Genomic DNA, 27,401 nt, shown 5'->3' with positions numbered 1-27,401 from the left:
AGTGTGCGCCGAGCCGGGCGGCAGTGCAGCCTTGAGCACAGGCGCGGTGCTCTTCGGGCTGGCGACACTGTGGAGAAGGTCCGGCCCCGCGCCACCTCTTGGGGGAGGACAAGCCCCAGGGGTCGCGCAGCCTATGCCACTCGGACCCCGCACCCACGTGTGCCAGCGCTCCTTCCTGAGGTCCACTCCTACAGCCACTGCAGGCCCGCCCGGTTCCCCAGGGCTGAAGGGCCTGTGCCGTGCTCTGCCCTCCCCTCACTCAAGTGGGCCAGGCCAAATGCCCCGGGGGGGCGGCCGCCGACTCCTGACATGGCGGCACCCCCCCGGCTGACGCGGCGCAGGAGCAACGGCGGCGCGGAGCGGGCGGCGCGCACGCACGCGGGCAGTGCGCAGGCGCCCGTGGGAGGGGAGGAGGGGGGGAACGGGACGTCTCGCGCAAGCGCAGAGGCGCACCCGCCCGTCCGCTGCCGCCGCCGCCGGCGCAGCCGCCCCCGCTCCCGCTCCGCCGCCGCGGCCCCCGCCCCGCCCGCCTCCGCGGCCGCCACCACCGCCTGTCCGCCGGGCGCCCGCCTGCCTGTGCTCGCGCCCGCGGCCGCGCGGGGCTGTCCGCTGCCCGCCGCGCCGGACCCCGCGGCGCGCCGCCCATGCGAGACCCCGCGGCCCGGGCAGCGCGCAGCGACCCCCGGCTGGGCCAGGCATGTGAAGATGTCAGTGGGCTGTGCATGCCCTGGTGAGTGCTGCGGCGGCGGGCGAGACGGGGAGACCGCGGCGTGGGGCTGGAGACTGCTCGTGAGGTCGAGGTCCCCATGGCATTGCTGCTGGCCGTGGAGCTGGGCGTTCGGTGTGGGGCAGGGACCCTAGTGGTATCAGTGTGGAGGTCTGGCTGTGGGGCTAGGTCCTCAAGGCGTGAGGACTGGGGTCTGGTTGTGGGGCGGAGATCCCCACTGTATTGGTGCTGGTGTCTGGCTGCGGACTTGTGTCTCTACGGCATTGGTGCCAAGGGCTGGTTACAGGGCTGAGACCCCGTGGCACGGGTGCTCGTGCTTCAGGCACAGCTATGGTGCCAGGGTCTCCATGACGTGGCTGTTGAAAGACCACAATGGGGCTGGGGTCTTCACGACATTGGTGCTGGGGGCAAACTGTGGGGCAGGGACCCCATGACACGGGTGCTGGATGTAGTCATGGTGCCAGAGTCCCCACAGCATGGCTGCTGAGAGCCAGTTGTGGGGATGGAGTCTCCATGGCATTGGTACTGGAGTCTCGTTATGGGGCTGAGTTCCTGGGGCATGGCTGCTGGGAGCGACCATGGAGTGAGGGACTCTCCAATGTGGGTGCTGTGGTTTGGCCATGGGGCTGGGGTCCCCACGGCACTGGAGCCAGGTTCTAACTATGTAGCAGGGGTCAACACAGTGCAGAGACTGAAGTCTTATCACTGTAACACGGTCATTTGGCCCATCCATAGGAAAGGGGTCCGCATGGTATGGCTGCTTCTGTCCAGCAGTAGGGCTGGAGTTCCCAGGGCATGGGTGCTGAGCTCTCACTATGGAGCTGGGACACCACAGCATGAGTGCTGGGATCTCAGTGGTATGGACACTGAATTCTGTTAATGGGGCTAATACCCATCATCATGGGGACTGGGGCCCCACATTGTGGGTGCTAGTGCCAGGCCTAGGACTGTGACCCTGTGGGCAGGATGCTGCAGGGGTGTTGAGCAGCCATGCAGGCAGCACTGCAAGGGATGATCCTGAAGCAGCCCACTGAGGCTGAGTCAGTAGTTCTGTGGAGTGCCTTTGCTTCCCGTATGGATGTGGGGCACGGGGTGCCTGAAGAGGCTTGGCCATTCTGCTGGAGGGTGCTGAGTCCCCACGCAGCATGACCATTCTTGGGTGTCTGGTGGCAGGCTCCTTTTCTGTTCTGGCTCCCATGTGCTGGCAGGGCTGCTGGGGTGCCCTGGTAAGGGTGTGATGAGTTGGTGAGATCTCAGGACCCAGCAGGGATGTTCACCTGTATATGTGGAGTCTGGAGCTGTTTTGGGGGCAGCTGGCTCGACTGCATTGCTTACTGCTGCGTGTAGGACTGCTGTGCTGGGTGCAAGGCAGTGGTAGGGGTCCAGGGGGGCTGCTGCAGCCTTCCTCAGCACCAGATCCCAGTGGTGGTGGGAGCGAGGAGCCTTGCCCAGAGTTTCTGGGGATGAGATTGGGCTGTTTCCATGGGCAGCTCGCACTTGATGTCCCTGTAGGAGGGCAGTGGGGATACTCCTCATCCCAGCTCCTGCGACAGTTTTCTGGTGTCCTGGAGATATCAAGAGAAGACCAGGACCCCCGTGCTAGGGAGCTGTGGTGGGCAGCTGAACACTGACAGCGCACAGTCCCCACGCATCCCCCAGGGCTGCCTTCAACTGAGCGTTTTCAACTGTATCTGCAGGGCGAGGGAGGGGGGTGCCCCTGCGTGGCAGCCCCCCGCCCCTGCGTAGCCTGCGCCTCTCGGCTATGTTTCCATGAAGGCAGGCAGCCCCTTCCCCCATCCTCCTCCTCCATCTCCCACTGGAAGCTGCCAGAGCGTTGCTTCCTCAAGCAGAAAGTCACGTGAACCTCCCTGCGAGCCAGGCCGAGCAGGCACAGCACCCGCCCCAGCAGGCACCCCATAACCGGGGGCTCAGCAGCCCTCCCCGACTCCCCCACTCAGCTGTGGTGGGGGTCCTGCCTTCACGGGAGGAAAGGCAGAGCGTAGCTAATGGCAGGGCCCTGTCCCGTCCCCCGGGAGCTGGCCTCATGCCACCAGGAATGTCATCGCCATGTTGGTGGGCACCCAGGAGGGGGTCGTCCCTGAGTGCGTTGATGAGGGGCCGTGGGGTCACTCCACAGCTGGGAGCATCCCTAAGAATGGCTTCCTGTGTTGTTGTCGTCGTCGCCACCCACGGCTGCCCGCTCCCCCGTGGCAGGGAGGACACACGGGTGCGTGCAACGTGCGTGCACACAGTGTGCTTGTACACTTACGTGTGCCCCCTGCCTCTCCCTCTGCCTCCCCGCTGGGGCTGGGTGGCACATCCAGAGCCTGCGCCCCCCTCCCCCTTCCCCTCCCGGACTGTTTATCGGAATATAGAAAAAACAAGCTCTGCCGCTGGCCTCCCGCCAGCCAGAAACATTTAATGAGCCGCTCTGCCTAGGCTGCTCTTTGGGGCTGCGTTAACTTGGAGGAGTTTCCTGCCTGGGAGCTGCTATCGGGGGGGATCTCAGCCACCCCACTTCGAAACTGTGTCCTCCTCCTGGGAGAGGAGCATGCAGCCTTCTGTCTCCACGGGTGCATCTTGCCCTGCTGCAGATCCTCTTGATGCTACCCCCAGCCATGTTTCCCTGCCACTCACCCGTCTCTGCAAGAGGTTTGAGGCATGGGGGGTACTGGTCATCTGGGAACCTCCTGAGGTCCTTCTGGGAAGGATGGTGGGGAGTTGCTGGGCTAAGGAGGCTTCAACAATCACTCTAGAACTAGAGACGTAAGCAGGGAGAGTGTGCCAGGCTCAGAGTGGAGCCAGTGAAGGCCAGGGTTGCAGCCACCCGGTGCTGGTGCCAGTGCTACTGTCCCTGGGGCCACTGGAGCAGGGCTGGCAGCCTGGCCACTCAGCTCAGCCCTTCACACTGAGCAGGTCTTGGCATCTAGACCCCATCGAGGTCCTGGTGCCTGGGAACACTGCCCTCCACCATGTTCCTTGCTTTCTTTTAAAATTATTTTTGCTATAATTACTCCCCCCCCCAGCTCTTAGTTGTGGTGTCAGTGCAGAGAGGGGGAGGAGGGGATTTGAGCTGTGCTCTCTTCCTGCAGGGCTGGCTTCAGTTTTATGGCAGGGAAGTGACATTCCCAGGTCAGCACCTTCTGTGGGATTCGCTGTGGAGAGCCTTACTGCACCTCTCTGGCAGGAAGGAGGACGACCTGATCCATGCTGTTCAAGTCCTGGGATGGACATGTCTGCCTAGGGGAAAGCCTGTTGCCTTTTCCCTCCATTCTGGCCAGCACTGTGCATCCCCCACAAGGCTAAGCTGTGCCATGTGCTTCTTGCAGCAGATGTGCTGGGAGAGGGATGGTAGCCGGGGCTGTGAGGGGGGGTGTGTGTGTGCATTGAGCAGCCCTGATGTCCATGAGTGCAAAACACCCCCTGGGGCTGCCTGGCACCTTAGGGTGCACCTGGACCCCCCCATCTCTCTGCGGGAGAGATGGAGTGGCAGGGTTGTGAGGCCTCATCCTGCATGCCTGTGTCCTCCTGCCCAGGCTGTCTTCATGTTGCTGGAGATGTTTGGACAGAACATGCTATTCACCTCATCACACTCTGTGCAGCAAAATGCCTGCTTGGTAGATGCCACATGTGCCACATCACCTGCCTGTGCCTAGCACACTCCAACGAAGCCAGGATGGGATTGCGGCTACCTGGTGCAAGGCTAGTGCAAGCTCATCCTGATACCGGCTCAGCTTCAGTGCCATGCCAGTAGGCTGGATGTCTGTGCCGGGCTGAGTTTATTCCAGTTAATAATCTCGTCTGCTCGACTCAGAGCTGCTATAAAAGGTGCTCCCTTGAGAAGTGGGGGGTGCAGGCTATCAGGAGGGGATCCCCGGGCTAGGGAGTGTTTGTGGCTAACAGTGCACTGAGCAGGTGGCTACATACCTCCAGACAGGGCAGGAGCTGCGGCAACAGAGATATCCCCTCCTGCCCCCTTCATGTTCAGCTCACTCAGTTCATGCAACCCTCTCCTCTGCTCTGGGAATCCCCAGCCACACCAGTGGTATTTGCACACACGAGGTGTGTGTGTACCTCGCACACATGAGGTGCATGTCATGTGTAGAGTACAACAGTAGAGCACGTGTCCTTGCACGCTGCACACCTCTGACACAGCCTGCAAGAGCCCCCAGCTCCATGCAGGTCCCATGGGTGTGATGCGGGTGCACCTCTTCTTTACCTTGTGCCCAGGGAGCAGCGGAAGTGAATGCAGCTCGGCTGGGTGCCCCCTTCCCAGGGCGGCAGTGGGTGCAGGCAGGATGGGGCTGGGTGACCGTTATCGGCCTTGCCTGCAGGCTGGGGCTGTGGTTTCCTGCCAGTGCCAGGGAGAGTGCTGGGGAGCCAGCAAGGCTGCCAGGGGTCTGCCGGTCCCTACCTAGAATAGGGTTGATGACAGCCGTCTGCCTGGGACCCGCAGACCCTCTCCTGGGGGCTCTGCTGCACCGCGATGGGGTGGCTGCAAGCAAGGCTGATACTGGCAGGCTTTTGAGAGGTTCGCAACAGCGTGGTCACAGAGGTGCAGGAGTGTGGGTTGTGCACCAGTGTGGAGTGTCCCTCTGGGACAGTGATGCCCGTGGACACTGCTAAGAGCAGTCAGACCAGCCTCTTGTCACCACTTGCCCCTGTCGCTCCTGGGCAGGTCGCTGACTGAGGCGAACGGTTAGAGTGGAGTGTAATCTCCTCTGCTGCAGGCATCAGCCCCTGCCTGGCCCTGACCCCACCCTGCCTTTGGGGCAGCAGATAACGCCCTGCTTGCACTCCTCTGTGGCTGCCTTCTTGGGAGGCCCTGTGGGGTGCAGCTTCTGCCCCTTTTTGCAAGGTCTTGTTCTGCCACCGGCTCTGTGGCACCTACCAGCAGTTTCTGAGGTCCCTCTGCTCCCCAAGATGGCATCATGGTGTGGGGGTGGCAGGAAGGAGCAGAGGGGGTGGTGGATGGGGAGAGACCCGCTTTCAGAAGAAGTGGCAGCCCTGGCCCCCTCCTACACAACAAGGGGCTGGTGCTGGGAGTGCAGCCAAATTTCTGCAATGCAGCCCAGGTGAAGCTGCTGCCTGAGCCTGACTGGGATGCTGGCCATGATGGAGGGACTGTACTGGGTGAGGGCTGTCACACTGGCAGTCCTCCGTGGTGAGGGCAGCTCCTACCCCTTCCCTGCTCCAGAGCATCAAGTTCAGCCAACTCCTGCTCTGCCACATGCATTCTCCCAGGGTCATGCCCAACCCTGGGGGCTCCCTCTAAGGACAGGGGTTCTCCTGCCTGCTGCAGGCAGCCGCCCACCCTCCCTCCCCTCCAGGGTGGTTGGTGCAAGCTCTTGCCCGCTTCAGCTCCTGCCTCCCTGCTGGTAAAAACAGATGGCGGCATGCCATGCAGCTTTGCTGGGCACGGGGCAGGCCCAGACACTCCAGCTTGCCTGCACCGACTGGCCTGGGGTGAGCCTAGGGCAGCTGCGGGCAGGGGCAGGCAGGAGCAAAGTGGAGAGAGCTCTCTCCCTGCCAGGCATGGTAGCACTGGTGCAACGGTGCAGAGCTGCTGAGGGAACCCAGTGTGGGGCAGAAGTGGGAGTGCTGCCTGTGCTTGGGGGTAGCAGGCTGCCAGAAATCCTTGTGGTGGGGCATTTACCCACCGAGGTTGGAGGGATGCCATCATGGTTCTTCTAGCTCAACAACTCAGGCCATTTCTTCTGGTCAGCCATGGAATACTGCCTGCTCTCAGCACATGTGTGGCAGGAGGCTTGGACTTCTGGCAAGGTACTCTCTGAATCCACAGAGCAGATGAGGCTGAATGTCCACTCCCAATGGGAGTTGAACCTGGAGGTGCTGTCCCATGGTGGCTGTGTCCCTGTTTGGCCTAGCTGGTGGGGAGGAGGCAGCTACTAACAGGAAGGACATGCATGTTAGCAATGAAAACACGGCAGCAAGAGGAAGCAGAAGCGATGCATTATTGATGGAGCTATTTGATGCTGCTATATTCGGAGAGCTGCTCTGGAGCTCTTGGCAGCACCACGTTGAGGGGGAGGCTTTGCTGCTCTACCTGCTTTGAGTTTACCACATGCAACCATGGCCTCAGGAGATGTCTCGCATCTTCTCCTGGAGGGCTACCAGCACGAGAGGGCATGGTGACATGTGGGTACCAGGAGGGATGTCTAGCCCCATGCTTATCTGTGGGGAGTGGTGGGTGGCAGCTTCTAGCTGTGCAGATCTCTAGGGATGCTGGGGGGTCCTGTTGTGGCTGGGCAGGCAGAGGGAGAGGAGGGATAAAGAGCAGCAGGGCATGAACTGGGGTGCCTTTCCAGCTGGGGTGAGAGTCCCTGAAGCTACAGGTCTGGATGTTGAGGGCTGTGCCTTGATTTCCCTTTTAAGCAGCAGTGCCTGTCCGTTAGGGCAGGCTTCCTCAGGGAACAGTGAGCAGATGCAGGATGCTGGGGCTGCTCAGCCATGCTGCACGTCATCCCCTCCCTGCTGTGGGATCCTAGGCCAGGAAAAGGGCTGTAAAACGAACCATTCTTGTAACATGAGAGAATCCACCTGGAGCCTCTGGAGGAGCCTTAAAACCCTGCAGCTTTGGCAGGCTGGCCTCTGGCTGCTGCCAAAAGGGCTGGGGCTTGCTGCTGCTGGTGGCCACACGGGCTGAGCTCTTGCAGGACACGATGTCTCAAGGACAGCACAGAACACTGCAGGGCATTTCTCTAGTGCCAGTGCCACGAGGAAACCCCTTGCCAACAGCAGCTGTCAAAGCAGGCCTGCGGGCTGCGCCTTCCCTTCAAAATCCGTGGCCAGCTGGGCAGTGCTGCAGCTGACCCATCATGCCAGAGCAAGGCATGATGTGAGGGCATACACCTGGTATGGGCCCTGTGCAATTCAGAGTTCTGCACCCTTCTGCAGTCTTCCTCCACTTCCTCTTGTTTTGGAGTGGATGGGCACAGATGTATGCACTTGGTTGCTGTTCATGCAGTGCTTGCATACTCAGGTCCCCTTCTCAGTCTCCTGTGGGATGCTCAGGATGTGACCCTGTAACTTCCCGTCCTGGCTCGGCAGCCAGCTTCTCCCCCAGCTCTGGGCTTTACTGCTGCCTCTGACTGTCTGGAAGCAGTTCTGGTTTTGAAGGGTTAATCCTAGGAGCCCCTAGGATCTGTCTGCCGCCCGGCCGACATGACTCACAGTTGAGTTTCGAGCCTCCCCCAAGCATCTCCTGGAGAGAGATGGTGCCTTGCCTTCTCCAGCCGAAAAAGGGAGCCCCTCCTACCCTACTTGATCCAGGCATGCATAACTTTAGCTGGGAGAGAAGCGTACTGATGTTTGAAAGGTGAGCTCTGGTGGGGGATAACCATTGCCTTCCTGAAAGTGAGTCTCATGTGGCACTACTGCAGACCGTGTCTGCGTGCGTGCAGTGGTACCCTGATCTTGCCACTGTTTGGACAAGTCCAGGAGGTGTGGAAATGGCAGGTCAGTCTGTCCCAGTGTGCAGGCTGTGCTGCTTGCAGAGCTAGCAGATTTTTATTGTTATTTTTTATGTAAGCATGTGTCTGTGTCCCTCCTTTATGCCTGCGCCTACTGGGGCCCCAGCCTGGTGCCAGTGCAAGTATGCCCTGCCTCTGTCTCCCTGCTCGCCTGGGATCACTCACGTGCACTCTACGGGCATACTGAGCCCCAGCCACAGGGAACAGGGAGACCCAGGCATCCCCCGACGGCCCTGGTACGCACCAGGCACCTCCTATCTGCCTGTTGGATGCATCCCTGTGCTCACTCCTGCTCTCAAGCTGCAGGCAGTTCCCTGGCTGAGATCTGCACTGGGTTTTGGAGCAGGGCTGGGCTTTGGGGAACCTGGGCAGGCATGGGGCCTTTGCTAGGGGAGACCAGAGACTGGGATCTGGGGCATGCAGTGCCCTGTCACAAAAATCTGGGGAGCTGGAATTGCTCCCTGCTTCTTCCACGCTGCAAGCACAAGCATATCGTATGGAAGGCACTCCCCCCACCACTGTCGCTGCCACACACACTTCCCAGCTGCATCCCAGCCCTTCTGCTCTCCATCCAGCATCTATTTAATTATTAACTCAGCTATAACCATAAACAGCTGGGACTGCTGCAGCCACGTGGACCAGTCCAGTGCTGTCGTCAGAGCCGAGCAGGGACACGTGAGCAGTCCCAGAGGGCTGCTGAGCCCCAGGATAAATTGCTCGAGGCATGTTTGCTGTGGATGCGCTGGGCTATGGAGTGCAGGGAATGGTAGGGGGGGTCCTCTCTGGTTTCCCCGCCCATGGCACTGGGTGGCACTGCTGCTGGGAGTTGCTGATGCAAGGACAAAATTCCCCTTTTTGCAGTGTTTTGCAGTAACGGTGTAGTATTGAGCACTGGTGGCTGGCAGTGCCTTGTGCATCTTTGAGCCCTGGAGCAGGTATGGAGTGCTACCAGGCTGTATTTAATGGCCTGTCTTGACTAGGCTGGCACAGTCAACCAGTAGCTGTCACTGACACAATGACCAGTGTGGTTTACTGGCCTAGCAATGGTGGATGGCAGCCTGCTGCAGCCCCTTCTCACCTGGTGCCACACAGATGTAGGCTGGCAGAGGAGTGGGCAGTGATGGGGCAGGATGTCAGCACTTGCAGCATCCCCTTTGCTCAGTTCCTGTGGCACTGATGCCATAGGTACCTGCAGCTGCACATACCTTCTGCAGAGCAGGTTCCACTGAGGGTTTGGGGTTTACAGGAAGTTTTTCTCTTTACCTGGATTTCACAAAGAGTTTTGCTGTTTTTATCCACATGCCTCTAGAAAGTGATGCTCCCTGCAGGGTAGTCTTCGAGGGGAAGAGGAAATTAGGCACAATAGCATGATAGAGACCAGCATGGGGATGGAGCCTTTCTTGGCGCAGGAGCACGAGGAACAAGAGTGTGGGGGTTACTGCCGTTTTCTCTATGTCTTCCTTTGGTGCTGGTCCCAACTGGCAGCACATGTGGTTGGGTAGCAGGGGGCTGCCCACAGCTTTCGGGTGCAGGGATTTGTGGGTGCATGGGCATGGAGGGGACAATACCTCCAAAACCTTGTTGCTGATGTTTTGCGCCTGTCATATGTGCGTTGTCAGGGAGAACAAGTGTGGTTGGTGGGATCTGTCAACTTGTACCTGCATCAGCCCACAGCTGCTGTTTTGGGGAGGGGATGAAATGTGGGCCTGGCCATGTGAGTGAGGAGGTGTGGGAAGGTGTGCATGCCCCAGGCGTGGGTGCACACCCAGCCGGGGGTGTGCCAGGAGGCATCTGGGGAGACGTGCAAGAGCACGCCGGCCTGTGAGCATGCATGCCAGACTGCATGTGTGGGGCACGATGTAGCAGCCTGTATGAATGTGACAGCCCCGTGAGCCCGGGACAGCTCTTCCAGGGGCTGTTGGGACTCGGAGGGTCCTGGGTCGTGTCCCTGCTGTGCATGGGTGCTCCAGGTGTGGTGGGGGCAGAGTTACCTACCACTCCAGCTTGCCAGGGCAGGGAGCAGACATTTGCAAGGGAGAGTTATTGGGCAAGGCGAGAATGGAAAAAAAGTGACTTTTTTTTTTTTCCCCTTGGGTATTTTTCATGATGGAAGTTTTCACAAAAATGGACGGGTTTATGGTGGTTTGGGTTCCTCCCCCCCCCAAACCGTATGTTTTTGTTAACACTGCCAACTGGAAGATGTAGTTTTGTCAGGTGAAGGAGACCTTTTGGGTCTGGTGGCAGTCTCAAAGCAGCACATTTAATTTTTAATTCTCCCTCTCACACAAAACGGTTGTGGGTCTTTGCTTTACCAGAAACTGAGGGAAAGGGAACCAAGTTTCAGAAGGAAAAATCCTGAAAAACTTCAAAGGAAAACCCAAACCAAAGTAGGAAAAAGAAGTCTGGGTTTATTGAAACTTTGGCAAACCCTTCCCGGGCGGCTGCAGAGGTCCTCAGCGGGATCAGCCTTCTGCATCCCGGGGAGCAGTGGTATGTGGGGGGGGGGGGGCAGGCTCGGGACCCCCCTTTTTGGCCGTCACCCCCGGCCCGAAGGCACCCCCTACACTCCACCCCCCCCCAGGAGGAGCGAGCAGCCGGGGCGGTGCGGGTGGGGGAGGGGTGTCGGTGTGCAGAAGGGGTGTCGGGAGGGGGCGGAGGGTGTCGGTGTTGGGGGTAGCGGTCTCCGCCGCCGCCGCAGCCATTGTGGTCCCGGCCGCGGCGCAGACAAAGGAAGCGCCCCCGCCCCGCCCCGCGCCCCGCCCGCCCCGCCCCCGCGGCGGCCCCGCGCCCGCCCGCCGCCCGCCCGCCGCCCGTGCTGCCGCCGGACCCCCGCCCGCCGCCGCCGCCGTGAGTCACCCCGCCCCCCCTCACACACCCACACCCCCCGCGGAAGTTTCCCGGTCCCGGCCTGTCGTGTGTCCCGTCGTCCCCCACCCTTCCACCGACCCCCTCCCGGTGGCGGAGGGGAGGGCCGGGGTCCCGTCCGCGCCGCCCCCGCGCCTGCGAAGTTGTGCGCGGCCGCACGGCGCCGCCGCTCCCCGCCCGGCTTCCCGTGCAGCCCGGGATCCCCAAGGTAGCCCCCCGCCTGCCCCCTCCGCTTCCGCCCGCCCCTTCTCCCCCCGCTCAGCTCCGTCGTTGTCCCCAGCTCCCCTCTACATCCCCCGTCCCTCTCCTTTCCCCCAGCTCACCCGTGCATCTCTGGCTCCCCAGCTGGCTTTCTCCCCACCGGCCTCTCTGCCCGTTGCCCCCCTCCCTGCTTATCCCCAAGCCTCCCTTCTCCAGCCCCCAGGTCTTGGCTTTCGGAGAGTCACCCCCAACCCCGCAGGGTGCTGCCGGCAGCCCCCATGCCCTGCCGTGCCCTGCTTCATCCCAGCCCGCAGCTCCCTTTGTTCTCCCCCCCCCCCCCCGGCTTCTTCCCCTGCCCGAGCCCCCTGACAGCTGCCCCGCGCCCTCTCAGTCCCCCTGCCGGTGCTGTCACAGGGGCTGCTGGGCTGATGACCGGCTCGAGGGGCTGCACACCCACCTCCCCACTACTGCAACTTAAGCCTCACCCGCAGGTCATCAGAGGGTCCCACCAGCCTCCCATGGGTGAATGGAAGAGAATAGAAGGTCCAGGATGTGCAAAGCCTGGGGGAATCGTGTGCATTTTTGCAGGGGCTGCCATGTTGCAGGATCCGGGCTCAGGGGGCCATGAACACAGGGGAGTTATCTTCCCCAGCAGACAAAGCACTGGCTTGGCCCCGGGGCAGCTGGAGCAGAGGCTGGGGGTGGTTGCAGCATCCTTGGGGTCAGGAGGAACTCAGCACTGCAGCTCCAGCTCATGCAAGGGATGCCTTATCTGGGGGATGTTCCCCTAAAAAGCATGCTGTGGCAAGCTGCCCTGATCTGAGGTGGCTGGCCAGGCTCTGGCATCCATCGGTTCTGCCAGCCTGCCTGCCCTGGGGTGGATGATAAGATAAGCACTCAACTTGGGCAGCTCCTGGTCCTCTCTCTGCAACCCTGGCTGGCAGGGGACAGGTGCCACAGCAAGAATCTGGGGAACAGTCACCAGCTTCTGCTAAGGCTGGTACCATAGCAAGAGCCAAAATGAGAGGTTGTGGCTGGTCTGTGGGTGAGGTGTAAGCTAGGACATGGAGCAGTGCACCCACCCCATATTGCAAACTTTTGACTGCTGCTGGCTCACCAGGAAGACCTGAGCTGGCTCATGGGTGTCCAGCAGATGAGACAGGTGTGGAATCAGACACACTTTATTAGGATCTTCCCAGTGGCACCTTGTCTTGGCAGATTTGCAGTAAGTAGCTCCTCCAGTGCTGGTATTGGCTTTTACCACTTCTCTTTTAAGTATGGACAAATTTAGATGTCCTTACTGCTTTTATAAAGTCTCAGGTTTTGGAGCATTCTTTTTGTGGGAAAATTGTGTTTTTTCACTGAAGAACTGAATGTGGTCTCTGGCCTCCTGATTTTGTAGAAATCCCAGGTCTGTGGTCCGAGCATGCCTTTAAAGACTGGGGAAGATAAGTGCCGAGCAGAATGATGTGCGGGTTGTGTTGCTTCAAAAAGGGAAGGAAAAGTTTTGATCCAAAGTGAGACAGGCTGGTGGTGGAGGGTTTGGCGATACAGGGGTTTTGCGGTCGGTCACTGGGGACTTTGCCCCTTGCCCACAGCAGGTCACAGTCTGTGTAAAATAGGAAAAGCCCAGTGGAATGCCACGGAAGTTCATTTGTGAGCAAAAGTGCTCTGGGCTGTGGACCTGAAGCCTCTTTCAGCTTCTCACAAACAGTGAGAGCTGGCACCTCTGAGCCTCCCCCAGCCCCTTGAGATGCAGGAGCAGAGGGCAAGGTGGAGCAGCCTAGCCCCAGGGGCCCTTCCATGTCCTGAGGCTGGCAGGACATCAGCAGAGCCTGTTCCTGAGTGGTCTCTTTCAGCGTGCCAGCCTTCTGCGTGCTTGCAGCTCTGCATTTGTCTGAGTTTGAGGTCTGTGTGAAAAGTAAGCCCCCCCAGGTCCTGCACAGTGGCAGGGTGGCCTCAGTGCTTCAGCCCTCTCCCTTGGAAACCTCCCATGTCGGGCTCAGGGTGCTCCCGCTGTTGTTTGCACTGTGTGTGTGTTTGTGAGTTGCAAAGCTTGCCATGATGAGGTTTGCTGCCCCACCAGTTGCTGTTTCATGTGGACTCGGTGTTATGGCCAGGGACGCCCAGCTGGGAGGGTTTCCCTGGTGGCTATGCTGTAGTGTTTGAGGTGGTTTCTACCGCACTGGGCTGCTGGGGCTGGGAGCTCAGGCTGGATGGCTCCTGCATCTGGAGCACCAAGCAGGTGCGCTCAGCCATATTCTGCCCCTTTGCTCTCTGGGGTTTTGGCCTCGTCCTGTGCTGGTTGTCCAAAGCTGTGACGTCCACAACAGCACGTGCTGCCAGTGCTGCGGTCAGCATGCATCCAGCAACCGCAAGCATTTGCTCTGTCCCCAGCACTGGCAGCAGCCTGCCGTGTCCTTCGCTCAGTTGCTCTCTCATCACCTCTTTAACCAAGTCCTAAAGAGAGAGAAGTTTTGCCTGAGCGGTAGGAGCAGAAGCTTGCCTTGACAGCTCAAAGAACTGATGAAGATATTTTTGCAAGCTGCAGTGAGCAAGTTCCCAACCGTGCTCACACTGTCCCTCCTCTCCATGGGCATCCATGAGTGGTGTGGATCTTGAGGTAAGCGCTGCACCCCAGAGTGGAGGTTTGCCTCCGCACACACGCTGCTGCAGCACAGCCAGCTGGAAGGCGCCAGCTCCCACCACATCCTCGCAGCGGGAATTATCCAGCGCTTTTTCCCCCCGGAGCGGGCGGCTGGCTGGCTGCCAGGGCTGCGGGGCTCCACCTAGGCCGCAGCATGGAGTGAGGCGGCTGTCGGCCGGGCCGATGTCTCCAGAGACTACGTGTCCCAGCGTGCAGCACTCGGCGCCATTGGCAGCTGCAGGCAACAAGGTGGAGTGTTGCATCCCGGGATCGAGGATCTCCATGTGCCACGTGGGGGCTGACAGCCTTCTGTGCTCCGAGGCAGCAGTGCTTCGGGGGCTTGCAGGTCCAGGGGATGAGCCCAGGGATCCCCCTTTACAGCCAGAGGGACAGACCGCAGGCTTTCACCACTACTTCTCTGCCCTGTGTCTCCTGGCATCAATCCTCACAGATGGATCCTGTCCCTTTGGAGGGCTGCCCTGACCAGCATCCCCACAACACGGAGCAGATTTGTGTGGTTTTGCTCTACCACGCGTGTGGTGGGCAAGGAGCAGGAGCAGAAATGCTGTCTGCAGGCTCTGCAGGGCAATGGCCATGGTTGGCTATGAAATTTCCCTTGCTGCTTTTGAGTATAACAATCCTAGTTTTTTGGGAAGCTTTTCTCACGGGATGCTGACATGGGTTTATTTTCTAGTGCCGCAGTTCTCACATCACACAGCTGGTATGATCGCTGATGGTGCTTTGGTGTATGCTGCAGGAGGGACAGGAGCCCAGTCACCACAGGAGCCGTGCAGGGTGGCAGAGCCCCAGGGTGTAGGTTTGGGCGACTAGGAAAGTGGTCAAAAATGTGAAAGGTTCATTCCTGAGGCTGGAACTGTCAGCGGTTGATTATGGATCGTCTTTGAGACAGTGAGCCGAAAGGAGTAATTAGGGACAGTGGGATATTTCCCTGAGAGTCACAGGAAATGACTGCCTCGTGGTAAGTTGATAGTAGTGGAGCTGAAACTGGGTTATCTGTGGGATTGTATCTGGGGCTTGCAGCCTTGGACGTGATTCAATTTTCAGGCTGTTTTGCAGTTGGCAGGGTGTGCTCTTCTCCCATTTTCCCTCCTGGAGAAATCCCCATGTCTGAATCATCTGAGGGCCTTAATGGGAAAAGAGGGAGTCCTTCCATCCCTAGTGTTACTGCAGGGCAGTGAGGTCCTCCAAGTCCCCACTGGGTACTTTGCAGGATGCCTTCTGGGTAGACCCTGGGCTCCAGCAAAGCTGAGGCTGCAGGACTGCTCAGAGCCTTGACCTCCAAATCCCCATGCTGGCACGGGCATTCCTTGCCCAGTGGTTTTTGGATACTGCTGTTTTGCATCCTGCATCAAAATTTTCACTTTGTAATAACTAACCGCAACTAATTTTTACTTCACTGGCTGCACCTCTGAATTTGGAAGCCAGTTGACAGAGAGGAGCACTTGCTAGTCCAGGGTGCTTCGTGTGCTGCAGCAGGAGGGTTTTGCACTAACGTTGCAGGATGTGACCTGGAGCTGTGGCACATGTCCCTCCCTGTTGCCTTGCGCGCAGGAGGCACCGTGCACAGCCGCGTGGTGTGAGCAGGGTGCAGCTAATGGTCAAGACGTGCTAAGTGGCTGGCTTGGATGTATGGCTTGAGAAAACCGAGAAGGTAATCCCTGCATGAATCAGGGCAGGCAGTGCTGCTAGTTTTTGCCTCTGTGTGGGACAAGGCTGAGCAGTGTATTGTCCATGTTCTTACTCCGGGTGCCACTAGATCCATGGCATCATCCCATCTTCTCCAGGAGCAATATTCCCTTTTCTTTGGATAGCTCAGCTTCCTGGGAGCTTCAGCTGGGTCGGTTCTGCATTTTCAAAGTAGATGGGGCTGCTGGAAGTTGAGATTGTTACTGTGTATGTCCTGTGATATGCCTCCGTGTGTGCTGCCTGTGTCCTGTCAGTTTAGTAACATAAGGGTTTGCAACTGGCCGTGCTCCATCCCCTCCACTCCAAAGAAGAGGAGAAAGAAGTGAAGGCAGGTTTGTAGAAGACCCTGGACTGCTCCGTGTGCTAGTGCCTGACCCAGTCCCTCTGGATACTTCTCTGTTCGCCTCTTAGCCGTGCCAGCTTCCCTGACACCAGGCACTGTCACCGGGCAGAGCCACGTGAATTGCTTGAGCTGCTGCCCTGCGCCCAGCTCCAGATAGCAGCCTCCTGGATAGCACCCTCCCGGCAGCCCTGCCGGCCGGGTGGGCTGGGAAGATGGGTCTTGTGCTGTTGTCAGGCTCCCGCACCCCGCGGAGGCAGCCCTGCAAAACAATGCCGCTGTTTGCACTTTAAAGCCTCGTTAGGCAGCCGGGAAGCAGCGGGCAAGGTGCATGCCGGGAAGCAGGACAGCCCTGAGCAAAGGCTGGCCCTCTTCTCCCCCTCTGCTGCTGCCAGGCTGCGGGGAGGAGCAGGATGCTCGCTGGCTGAGCTGTAACCCTGTGCTCTCTTTCAAGCCCCGTTTCCTCATTTATTTGTATCATGTTTTTGGCTGTGAAATCCCTGTGCCCTTGCTGCTTCTGGAGATAGCACGCTGGCTGCCCGTCTGGGTGCAGCTTCACTTCGGGACAAGCAGCACTGATTGGTGCTGGTGGCCACAGGTATAGGAGCAAGATGCTGCTGCTGCTCACTCAGCCTTTGTCCACAGCAGCTCTTTGCTGACAAGACTTGAGTGAGGGGAGTGCAAGCAGGGCCTTTTCTCCCTACTAGACACTAGGGAAGACCCTGCATGTCCCTTGACCAGTGCTGGTCTCAGCCATCTTCTAGCTTTGCTGGCTCCGCAGGGTGTCTACTATGCTCTTGGGAAACTTGGTGTGCCCCAGCCCTGAGGGCTTGGTTTCAGTTTTTACCGTTCCTACTTCAGCAAAGCCACGGGGCAGTACACCAGAACATCTTGCCTCATGGGGCTGGCACTTCACAGAGAAGGAGAAAGAGAAGGCAGATGGAAGATTGGGCAGCACCCACCTTCCCTTCCCCGGGGGTACCTGCATGCCTGGAGCTGCTTCCTTGCCCAAGATCTCATGGCAGCTCCATGCAGCACTGTCCAGCCCTTGGCTAGGGACCTGGTCTCAGCAGAGGATACTGAGCTAGGACACCCCACTGTGGAGTTCCCTTCTCCTATACTTCCCTGCCAAGGAGGAGGCATGGGGCCACCCACCTGGCCAGGGGCATTATCCAGGTTGCCCAGACCTGCCTGGGCTGGTAACTCACCAGCTGCAGCATCAGCTTGATTTCTTTCCCCTTGCCAACCATACATGCATTTGCAGTGCTGGAAAGGCACCCGAGGATGGCTGTGAGAAGCCTCTTTTGTCAGCTCGTAGCCCACAGAGACATCTCATGCTCAGCTAACAAGTGAGATCCGTGTTTGCACCAAGCCAGCCCGGATCCTGCCCAGACCCTCTGTGCTCAAAGCAGGAGACAGAGCAGAGGCATGGGGCTAGGGCCAGGTGTTGCACTTGGCTCAGGAAGGGCCTGCAGGTCTGGGTCACTGCACCTGGCAGGACAAGGCTTGAGGGAGCTGGGGCAATGTGAAGGGAAGAGGCAGTGATAGAGCAATCTCCTGAACCCCGGGCAGTATGAGCTTTGTGTGGGTAAAAGTTGATGTCAGTGCTAGTGCTGTAAAGTAATTGTTATTTTGTGCAACGTGTGTGGTGTCAGTGTCTGCAGTGAATGTAGAATTTGGACAGCTTCTATCAAACCCTAAGACTTTTGTTAGCATTATTTAAAACCACTGAATCCAATAGCACTGCCTTAAAAATAATACCTGGTCAGAATGCAGGTATTGCTGAGGTCACATAACAGGTTCCTCTCCACTCTTCTAGATCCTTAGATAGAGTCAGGGAATCCCCAGAACCAGGTCATGTCCGTATGAACCTGCTTGGGAAGGCCTGGGATGAACGTAGGTACTTGGTTTGGAGGAGCAAACTGGCTCATTTTTTCGTTCCACCTCTGGGAGCAGGGGCCTAAGGAATAGCACAAGAACAGAGAACAGAGCCATGTATCCCCCTGGTCTCACCACCTCAGGAGACCTTCTTGCATCATGAGAAACAAGATGGGCATCCACGACAACAAGAAACCTCGGGGGCTTTTCCTGCCCAGCTCTCACCCGTGAATAAAAACAAAGCATAGGAGGATGGGACCTGATGGGTCTCATTTTTTCCCTTTTTTTCTTTTCAGTCCTCCCTGAGGACATGGTGAGACTGGAAAACAGCAGTTCAACTCCCCATCTCCAGCCCCTGCTGTCTCTACCTAATGAATCAGTTTGTTTTCAACAGAAGACACGTGTTTTTGGGAAGCTTCCTATGCATCAGCCTTCACTTCAACGTCATGTCATTTAACAGCAGCATGGAGGAAATGGAAATGCTGCATTTCCAGTGCAATTCTGGCTGAATTATGATTTCCATTAGGCACAAGTTGACAGTGATTAAAGCAGAAAGCAAAAATTCCCTCACACCAGCATCAACCTACCTATTAAAAAAAAATCTATGAAAACGTTAGGAAAGAGCAAGGGGCTGACATTGTTAGCAGCTGTATGAGAAATTGTGCCATGCCCCACTTATCCTCGCTGCAGGCAGGCAGGAGCAAGGAGCAGGGAGCAGCCAGGCTGGCTCCAGCCCCGCGGGACTGTTGCGTCCTGGTGGGTGCTGGGGAGAAGCTGGGTTTGGTTGCCACGGAAAAACAGTGAAAGGCACTGGGGCCCTAAGAAGACAAAAATCAAGGAGCGAGACAGATTTCCCCTGTTGCAAGCTGGATTTAACGCCAGGGGGGGTGACTTCCTCTAATTTTGACCAGCCTGTACTTGCTCAACTGTGTACGTGATCCATGCAGCTGTGGGCTTGGGGTCCCAAGTAGCCTGGTGCTGATGGTGATGCTCTGGTCATTCAGGCTCCTGTGTTGGCTAATGTACCACCATGAGTTGGGCAGCTTGGGTCCCAGTACTGGTGGCGCCACTTTTCCTCAATGCTGATGCGTATTTGCTCCCCTCCTGCATCCATCACAGCCAAGTGGCTGCTCCAATCCTGTCCCTGCACCTTTTCCAGCAGCCTGGCTCTGTTGGGGTGTCTGGATGGGCAGTAGTGTGCCCATCACCTCCCAGATGATTCTCTCCACTGCCGGACTTGGTTTTTGCAGCACTGGGCAGCAATCCTGGCAGCTTGTGGGTATCAGAAAGTGCCCAGCCTCGGGCTGCATGCAGGCAGGCAGCTGATGGGGATCCCATCTTGGCCCTGGACGCAGCCAGCAATCTGGTGCAGCCCGCTCCTGGCCTGCAGGGAGGCATGCCCGTGCACGGCGGGGCCGGCTGAGCCGGTGGAGCCAGAGCTGCCTGGCAGCCTGCCTGCCGCTGCACCCCATCCAGGTCAGCGCGTCTGCCCGGCTACCTGCTGGGGGAGAGCCGCCTGCCTCGGCAGCGCCTGGGCGCAGCATGCCAGGTCCTGCCGGCAACGGGGCGTGGCAGGACTCCCGTGGGGCTCACGGAGGGATGCTGGCAGCCACCGCTCCCAGGAGCCTGTGCTGGTGGTGGGAGGGGGCCGGGAAGTGTGGGAGTCCCTGGCTTTCCCTTGGGAGCTCAGATGGGTTTGACCATAGTGGCATGGCTGGATCTGGCAGGCATCCCTGTCACCTGTTGATGGGCCTGAACAGGGTCCCCAGGTTGCTTTCGGGGACGGGTGCTGGCTTACGTGGTATACTCGGTCGCACACCCAGTTGTAGCCTCCTGGGCTCCCGGTTCTTTACCCTGGGTAGTGAGGGGTTGGGGTGGTTCGATCAAGGCTGGAGGCTGATGTGTGGGATCTGTCTGTCCGCCTGGAGCCTGGTGGCCACTGGCCTGCCTAAGCAGCAGATGGTGGCTGCCTGGGGACCCGCCATGCGTCCCCCCGGGTGATTATTCACCCGTCACCATGACGATAGAAAGGTCAGCAAAAAGATCCCGTGTGATTCCCGGGTCAGGTCGGTGGGATTAGGAGTGGTGCAGGAGGGAGGGTGAGAGGGAGGATAGGGACTGCCCAGCCCCCATGCCCCTCCCTGGCTCACCAGCTGAACTGTCCCACTCAGGCACTGTCCCCAGAGTTCAGACATTTGAGAACAGACAACCTCTAAGCACAAGTGAGAAATCCCCGAGATGAATACAAGTGCCTCTGGCTGCAGATCCTGAGAGCTCAGCCCTGACCCTGTCAGTCCCATCCTGCACAGTGAAGGCCTGGAACTGTGTGTGGGGTGAAGGAGCTGAGCTGGCATCAAGGGGTAGCAGAGGAAGGATGGGGCTGTGCTGATGGTTGCTTGGCTGGGCCTTCATCTTCTCTCTTTCTCTTCCATGCAGCAGTGTGCCTCTCCTTGCAGGGTACCCCTGGCTGACCTTTTCTCCTCTCTCTCTCTCTAGGCTGTTCCTCTAAGTCATTCAAGCTGTACTCGCCAAAGGAGCCCCCGAACGGCAACGCCTTCCCCCCTTTCCACCCAGGCACCATGCTGGATCGAGATGTGGGGTGAGCTGGGGCCCAGAGAGGGGTCTGCAAGGTTGGGGATTGTCTGCATCCTACACTCCAGAGTCTTTCTCTCATGCTCCCCAGCAGCGTACAGAGACTGCAGCATGTGCAGTTGAGTTAGTACAAGGGGAGAGAGGGAATTGGAGCAGGCATAGGTAGTACTGGATGGAGAAAGTGGGATATATGGGACAAACATATATAGCCCTTAGGTCCCTGAGCTTTGTGGGACCCAGACAGGCCCCTGGGATGACCCAGGACAGGGAGAGCTCCCAGCTCCTGCTGCCACAGCCTCTTCTCCAATCTCCATCCTGACTGGCACCAACCTCAGCTGCAGAGAAGCTGGGCATATTTCCAGAGAGGCACAGGTCAGGTCCTAGGTGTGGTGAAGCAACCTCTGATGTGAAACAAAGCTGAGTTTAAGTGGTGCAGGTCTCCTAATGGGTTTAGCATTCATTGGCAGCCAGGATGCAGCCCACACTGTAGGTGGGGTCTTGTCTCCATCGAGCCCAGCTGCCTGCTGGAGGCAGGGAAGGGAGAGCTGTGGTGAGCAGAGAGAAAGAGCCCCAGCAGTGCTGACCACCCTGCATTTCTTTCCTCCTTCAGGCCTACTCCCATGTACCCACCAACATACCTGGAGCCTGGAATCGGGTAAGCACAGGGGGCTGGCAGGGGCCAGAGAGGGGAGCTCATGCCCATGGTGGGGGTGCCTCAGCATCAGATTGCTGTCTGGCATTTAGGAGGGACTGCTTAGACTCTGCCTAGCCTTGGAGGGGGCTGTGTGTCCCCTTGCCACAGGCTTGAGACTCCTCCCCACCCCATGGATGCCTCTTGCTCTGACTGCTTGCTCTGCTTCCTGGGCAGGAGGCACACACCGTACGGGAACCAGACGGACTACAGGATATTTGAACTCAACAAGCGACTGCAGAACTGGACAGAGGTGGGGAGATGGAGGAGAGCGGGGAGGCCAGGGGTGGGAGGATGCTTCAGGGTCTGTGTTTTGGGGATGGGGTCATCTGCACTGCCTGCTTTCATTAGCCGCCTTGGCTCTAGGAAGAATCCCTTTGGGGCAGTGGGATCCTGCCCTGCTCTGCAGGTCCCAAAGTGTCTTGTGTGTGGGACTGGGCTCATCATCCCTGTCTCCATACACTCAGCTGGGACAGTAGACCTCCGTGGGCCGAGTGTGTGGCTGCTGTGCCTGGCTGCCAGTGACTGATTGGCTGGCTCCCCTCCTCATAATCTCTATCTGAAGGGGGCCTACAGGATAACTAGGGAGGGACTATTTACAAGGTCTTGTAATGACAGGACAAGGGGTAGTGGGTTTAAACTGGAAGAAAGGAGATTTAAACTAGATGTTAGGAAGAAGTTCTTTACAGTGAGAGTGAAACAGGTTGCCCAGGGAGGTTGTGGCTGCTCCTTCCCTGGAGGTGTTCAAGGCTAGGTTAGATGAGACCTTGAGCAACCTGTTCTAGTGGGAGGTGTCCCTGCCTATGACATGGGGTTGGAATTGGATGATCTTTGAAGTCCCTTCCAACTTAAACCATTCTGTGATTCTATGATCTCTCTGCTGTCCCCAGGAATGTGACAATCTCTGGTGGGATGCCTTCACCACAGAGTTCTTTGAGGATGATGCCATGTTAACAATCACTTTCTGCTTGGAGGATGGACCAAAGAGATACAGTGAGTAGCAGCTTGAGCCCTTCTTGCCCAGGACATTGCACCTCTGGCAGAAGATGTAGCGGTTGTGCTGCAGGGGTGGGATGTGGGCAGGATGTGGCCCCCCTCCTTGTGCAGCACCAAGGCATGCCTGGGTGAGGCAGGTTTATGACATTGTCTTCCTTCTCTCACTGCAGCTATCGGCCGGACTCTGATTCCCCGTTACTTCCGCAGCATCTTTGAAGGGGGTGCTACAGAGCTCTACTATGTGCTCAAGCACCCCAAAGAGTCCTTCCACAACAACTTCGTCTCACTGGACTGTGACCAGTGCACCATGGTCACCCAGCACGGCAAGCCTATGTTCACCCAGGTAACCGATGCCACCTGCAACCTCTTTCACCCCTCACACCTCGGTGTGGTGTGCCCTTGTGGCAGCTGCATGGAGAGAGGGACACTGATTTCTGTCTTGTTGAGTGCCACTCTGTAATTCCTCGTGTCTCAGCTAGCTCTGCAGCATTCCCTTTTTGTGGAGATCCCATGGGTTTGACTTGTGCCAAGTCTCATGGCAAGCACAGGCAAGCCACAGGGAGGGTGTCCTGGTGTTCACCAGTGGGTTTCCAGGGGGTCTGGGCTGAGAGAACTGGGAGTAGCAAATACCTGAACGCAATTGCTGCTCCCTGCTGAGCCTTGCTCTGTGCTCAGGTGTGTGTGGAGGGGCGGCTGTACCTGGAGTTCATGTTTGATGACATGATGAGGATAAAGACATGGCATTTCAGCATCCGCCAGCATCGAGAGCTCATCCCCCGCAGCATCCTTGCCATGCATGTGAGTACCAGTCTGGGACCTACCCCTGTGGCACAAGTGACACAGGGCTGCTGAGCCTCTCTCTGCTGTGCGCATTATGAGGGGACCTTGGCCCTGTTGCCCCATCACAGGTTGGGAGAGCCTAAATGTGGCTGAGCTGTCTGTACCTCTTGCTCCTAGGCACAGGACCCTCAGATGCTGGACCAGTTATCCAAGAACATCACCCGCTGTGGGCTCTCAAACTCCACACTCAACTACCTCCGAGTAAGCATGAGGGGAGAGAGGTGGACACAACTCTGATTGCAGAGGGGGACCTTGGGTGACCACATCTTGTGCCCTTAGCTTCCTAGTATCTGCCCGTCATGGGGTATGGGGAGATAGCTAGGGCAGGCTCTGCAAGCAAAACCTTGCAGCAGGCTGTAGAGAGCCATGGAACTGTATTCTGGAGCCTACAGGCTCTCAGTGGCAGCTTCCTTTGGTGCAACACAGATGGCTGCCCAACAGAGGGACTTGGAGCATCACAATCTACTCCATGTCCATCTCTTCCCTGCAGCTCTGTGTAATCCTAGAACCAATGCAGGAGCTCATGTCAAGACACAAGACCTACAGCCTCAGTCCCCGGGACTGCCTCAAGACCTGCCTCTTCCAAAAGTGGCAACGGATGGTTGCTCCTCCTGGTGAGTCTCACATTGACCACTGTACCCCCTGTGGGTCTCCAGGGCTGCCTGCTCATACCCTGTCTTTAGTGTGGGCACTTCCCAGCCCCAGAGCCTGTCCCTGGCCTTGTCTTGTGAAGCTGGTTGCAACAAGTCAGGTGACTGGCTTTGTTCTCTGCTGTCCTGCTTTCCTGCTGGGGCAGAGTGGGGCTGCAGGCAGCCAGCATCCCCTGCCCAGGGACTGCCAGCTGCTTTTGGAAGCCAAAACAGGGACAGAAATCTTCCCTGCACCCTTTCCTGAGAGTGCACCCTTTCCTCCCCTGCACTGGGGCAATAGTCAAGCTGTGGAGGGGAGGCTGATGATGCAGCCCCAGAATGGATGTGGTCCTTGCAGAGAAGAGGCTGAGAGGCACCAGCTTCTTCTCCTTGGGACTGACCATGTCTCCCTCCTCTGCCAGCGGAGCCAGCGCGGCAACAGCCCAGCAAGCGTCGGAAAAGGAAGATGTCAGGGGGCAGCACTATGAGCTCGGGTGGGGGAAACACCAACAACAGCAACAGCAAGAAGAAGAGTCCAGCCAGCACCTTTGCCCTGTCCAGTCAGGTACCTGTAAGCATCCCGTTTCCATTCTCTCTTCCTCCCCAGGGGTGGAGGGGAGGGCTTCCTGCCCTGGCCCCTGGGAGTGGCTAGGAGTCCCCCAGGGACTAGGCTCCCCCAGCTCTTTCTGGGTGCTAGGGAGAAGGAGGGGGTGTCCCAGCTGCCTTCTCTGAGCTGCTTTGCTCCCCTGCAAGGGGGTGAGGATATGCTGTCTCAGGTAGTGACTGAGCCTTTGGTCCCATGATGGAGATGAGGAGGAGGTGTCCCTGCAGCCATGGAAAGGGCCTGTGGTGTTGGGGGTGGGTCTGGCGGCCCGGGCTCCCCCCACCTCGATTATGTTTCGGGACCGTCTCCCCTTTCAGGATGTGATGGTGGTAGGCGAGCCCACGCTGATGGGGGGGGAGTTTGGGGACGAGGATGAGCGGCTGATCACCCGGCTGGAGAACACACAGTTTGACGCCGCCAATGGCATCGACGACGAGGACAGCTTCAACAACTCGCCAGCGCTGGGGGCCAACAGCCCCTGGAACAGCAAACCGCCCTCCAGCCAGGAGAGCAAGTCAGAGAACCCCACGTCGCAGGCGTCGCAGTAACGGCCCCCCCGCCGCCCCGTGGACTCAGTCCCAACCGATCTACCTGTACATTTGCAACAGAGAGTGACTGGGAAGCGGCGAGGTTCCGGGGGCGGATCAGCTCCGTGTGGCCCACCATGGGGTGCATGGCCCGGGGTGAGCGCCAGGCTGGCAGCCTCCAGCCCTCTCCCCCCGACGCCTGCTCGCTCTCCCCATGCCTGCCTCCCTGCCGGACCCCAAGACAGGGGTGGGTTTCCAGGGTTGTAGCTTCGTTATTCCTCATTCTCCCTCTCTGCTTCTTTCTTGTACAGCTTCTCATCCCCACCCTGATGTGCCCAGCCCCTGCCTGCTGAGCAGGGAAAATTAGTAGGGACGTGTTGGCAGTGGCATGCAGATGCCATGTGTTGTGGTCTGACACCACCTAGAGACCCTTCTCCTTGGGTCCTGCAGTTGGGGGTTGTTGCAGAAGCTGCCTGTAATGGGGTTGCGTATTCTCAGTCCAGCCTGGGGCTGGGTGGGTGGAGTGGTGATGGAAAGCCTTCCCTGTGCCACTGGCTCTGCTATGGAGCCTCCTCCAGCTGTGGTCAGACCTTGCTGCACTGAGGTGGTGTCGAGGATAAGGCCCGGTTGCATTTCCCTGCTCTCCTGCACCCTCCCCTTCCCCTCACTCCGGGGGGCAAGAGCGCAGCAGGGCAAGGGAGGGAGTCTGTATATAGAAAGTGCATGAGGGAGGTCTGGGGGAGGCCATGGAGGGTCTTTGGCTGTGCTGGAGCAGCCAGTGCCCTTGGCTTCCTGCCCACAGCCCTTGCATTTCCCCCTACCCTGCGTGAGTCCACCTGGGGCCCCTTTGCAACCCCTGGCTCCTGGTACCTCCTACTTTTGTCTTTTTTTAAGAAGAAAAAAATAATATTATTAAAACTGTAAGTTTAAAAAAAAAAGAAAGGAAAAAAAAACCCTGGGACGAGCCTCCCCAAGCCCCCTTGCCAGTTCCCCCCTCTCTGCCCTGAGTCCTCTCACCCGGTCCTGACTTTTGTACAGGCTTCTTCTCTTGGGAGTCGCGTTTTATATCCAGTTCGGAGAGCTTCAAACCAAGGAGAGACTTTGCAGACTTCCTTTCTAATCCCTCCAGGGGCTGGGGGCGGCAGCCCCCTGCCTCCCTCCTCAATGTAAATCTTGTGTGCTGTTGTCCCTGCTCCCCGCCCCCGGGTTCGTGTACCTCGTGCTTGTACATTTCCGCGCTGTAGACAGTGTGTATGATACTGTTCTTTCAATGTGTTATCACTAGAGCAGGTGCCTCCGTCGATGTTAGGGGAAACAATGAGAAAAATAATAATTTGGGGCTTTTTTTTTTTGCCTTTTTTTTTTTTTTTTTTTTTTGTTTTTTTGTTTAAAAAAAGATTCCTTCCGAGGAGGAGATGGGAGGTGTTGTGGGAGGGCATTTGTCCTCACCAGCTTCTTGCCCCAGCAGCCTGGGGTGGGGGGTTTTGGAGAGCGCTGGGGTCAGGGCTGTCCATGAGCACCCCCTGTCACAACCCCGAGGAGGGGTTGCAGCAAGTGCTGCTGTGGGGGTGGTTGTAGTTGGGGGTGGGGGGACTGCCTTGGCTTGGAAGAGTGAGTGTGTGCAAGAATGCGTGCGTGAGAGGTTTGTGTGTCTGTCCGTGCATGTATTAGGGAGTCCTGTGGCAGGTGGAGCAGCCCTGCGGTTTTGGGGGGCAGGGACTATGCACCCTGTTCCCTGCCAGACCCCTCCAGCTCCCAACCAGGAGTCTCGCAGCACATGTCCAGCTGCTCCATGGCACTGGAGGCTGGGTAGGTGTCACTGAGGGGTTGCCCCCAGCACCAGGTCTTTGGTTGTAGTGGGGGTGTTGCCTGCACCCTCTGTCTCGCCTACTCATGGCTGAGGCTGCAGGGGGTTGTTAACCCCAGTGGGGGGCACACCTTATGTCCCCCCCTCCTCCTGTTGTTCTTGAGGTCAGTCAGGGAGATGGGAACCCCTTAGCTCAGCCCAGGTCTGATCCCAAGCCCAAAATTCCCAGAGAGATGGCTGTGTTGCTCCTGGGCCCCTCCTCAGGCAGCCCAGAGGTGGGGAGCTCAGCTCTGTGGACCCCCAGCCACAAACACGGGGGGTCGGCCCTGGCCCCTTTGCAAGTGGGGGTGGGCTCCCAGAGTGGGAGCCCAGTGTGGTGGGGAAGGGGTCTTTGCGATTGAGGTACGATTCTTGCTGCCACACTGCTGGGCTCCTGTGGAGGGCATGGAGCCCCCCGCTGCCCCCTGGGCACACTGTAATGCCTTCTTATTTCTTTTTTTTCCTTTTTTTTTTTTTTCCTTTTTTTTCCCCTCCCCTCCCCTCCATAGTTTGTGCCATTTATGAGTCATGTATGGTACCAATAAAACAACTTTTCGGTTTGAGGCTGTCCTGAGCACTTATTTCTGAGCATGGGACCCAGCTGATGTGGGCAAGGGGGCAAGGCTGGCAGGGGGTGCAGGCACAGGCCTCACTGTGCTCCCAGGATGATGCTGGCTCGCCTCAGGCTGCTGGTTTCCAGCCATGCCCTGGTGGCTCCCTGCCATACCATGGAAAGCAGAAATCTCTGCAAGGACAGGACACAGGGCTGCTGGGGAACAATCCTGTCCCTGAGCCAGAGCAAACAAGCAGCGTGGGGT

At 58.2% G+C, this 27,401-nt stretch overlaps 1 protein-coding gene across 2 annotated transcripts; it reads left to right on the top strand.

The window, feature by feature from the left end:
* Window positions 1–624: 624 nt before the first annotated feature.
* On the top strand, window positions 625–27,144 carry LDB1 (LIM domain binding 1). Of its 2 annotated transcripts, none has more exons than XM_064144561.1 (11): window positions 625–730; window positions 20,355–20,457; window positions 21,061–21,105; window positions 21,319–21,394; window positions 22,032–22,134; window positions 22,308–22,480; window positions 22,813–22,935; window positions 23,095–23,178; window positions 23,468–23,591; window positions 24,029–24,171; window positions 24,528–27,144. In XM_064144561.1, exons 1-11 carry the CDS (start codon window positions 706–708, stop codon window positions 24,756–24,758), a joined length of 1,230 nt encoding a protein of 409 aa, XP_064000631.1. In that variant the 5' UTR covers window positions 625–705; the 3' UTR covers window positions 24,759–27,144. The 2 variants fall into 2 exon arrangements, with proteins under 2 accessions (XP_064000631.1, XP_064000630.1); XM_064144560.1 differs by having other exon boundaries at window positions 24,029–24,177.
* Window positions 27,145–27,401: the final 257 nt, after the last annotated feature.

Source organism: Pogoniulus pusillus, chromosome 6 (genome assembly GCF_015220805.1).
Source record: "Pogoniulus pusillus isolate bPogPus1 chromosome 6, bPogPus1.pri, whole genome shotgun sequence".
Classification (NCBI taxonomy): Eukaryota; Metazoa; Chordata; class Aves; order Piciformes; family Lybiidae; genus Pogoniulus; species Pogoniulus pusillus.
Note: the sequence above shows the minus strand (reverse complement) of the source record. Positions and strands in the feature narration are given on the sequence as shown.

What these genes read in the sequence shown, in the direction of transcription:
- LDB1 (XM_064144560.1), top strand. Translation starts at nt 706, where the DNA reads ATGTCAGTGGGCTGTGCATGCCCTG. An exon ending in GACTGCAGAACTGGACAGAG is followed by an intron (nt 21,395 to 22,031) that starts GTGGGGAGATGG and finishes TGCTGTCCCCAG; the next exon opens with GAATGTGACAATCTCTGGTG. An exon ending in CCACACTCAACTACCTCCGA is followed by an intron (nt 23,179 to 23,467) that starts GTAAGCATGAGG and finishes TCTTCCCTGCAG; the next exon opens with CTCTGTGTAATCCTAGAACC.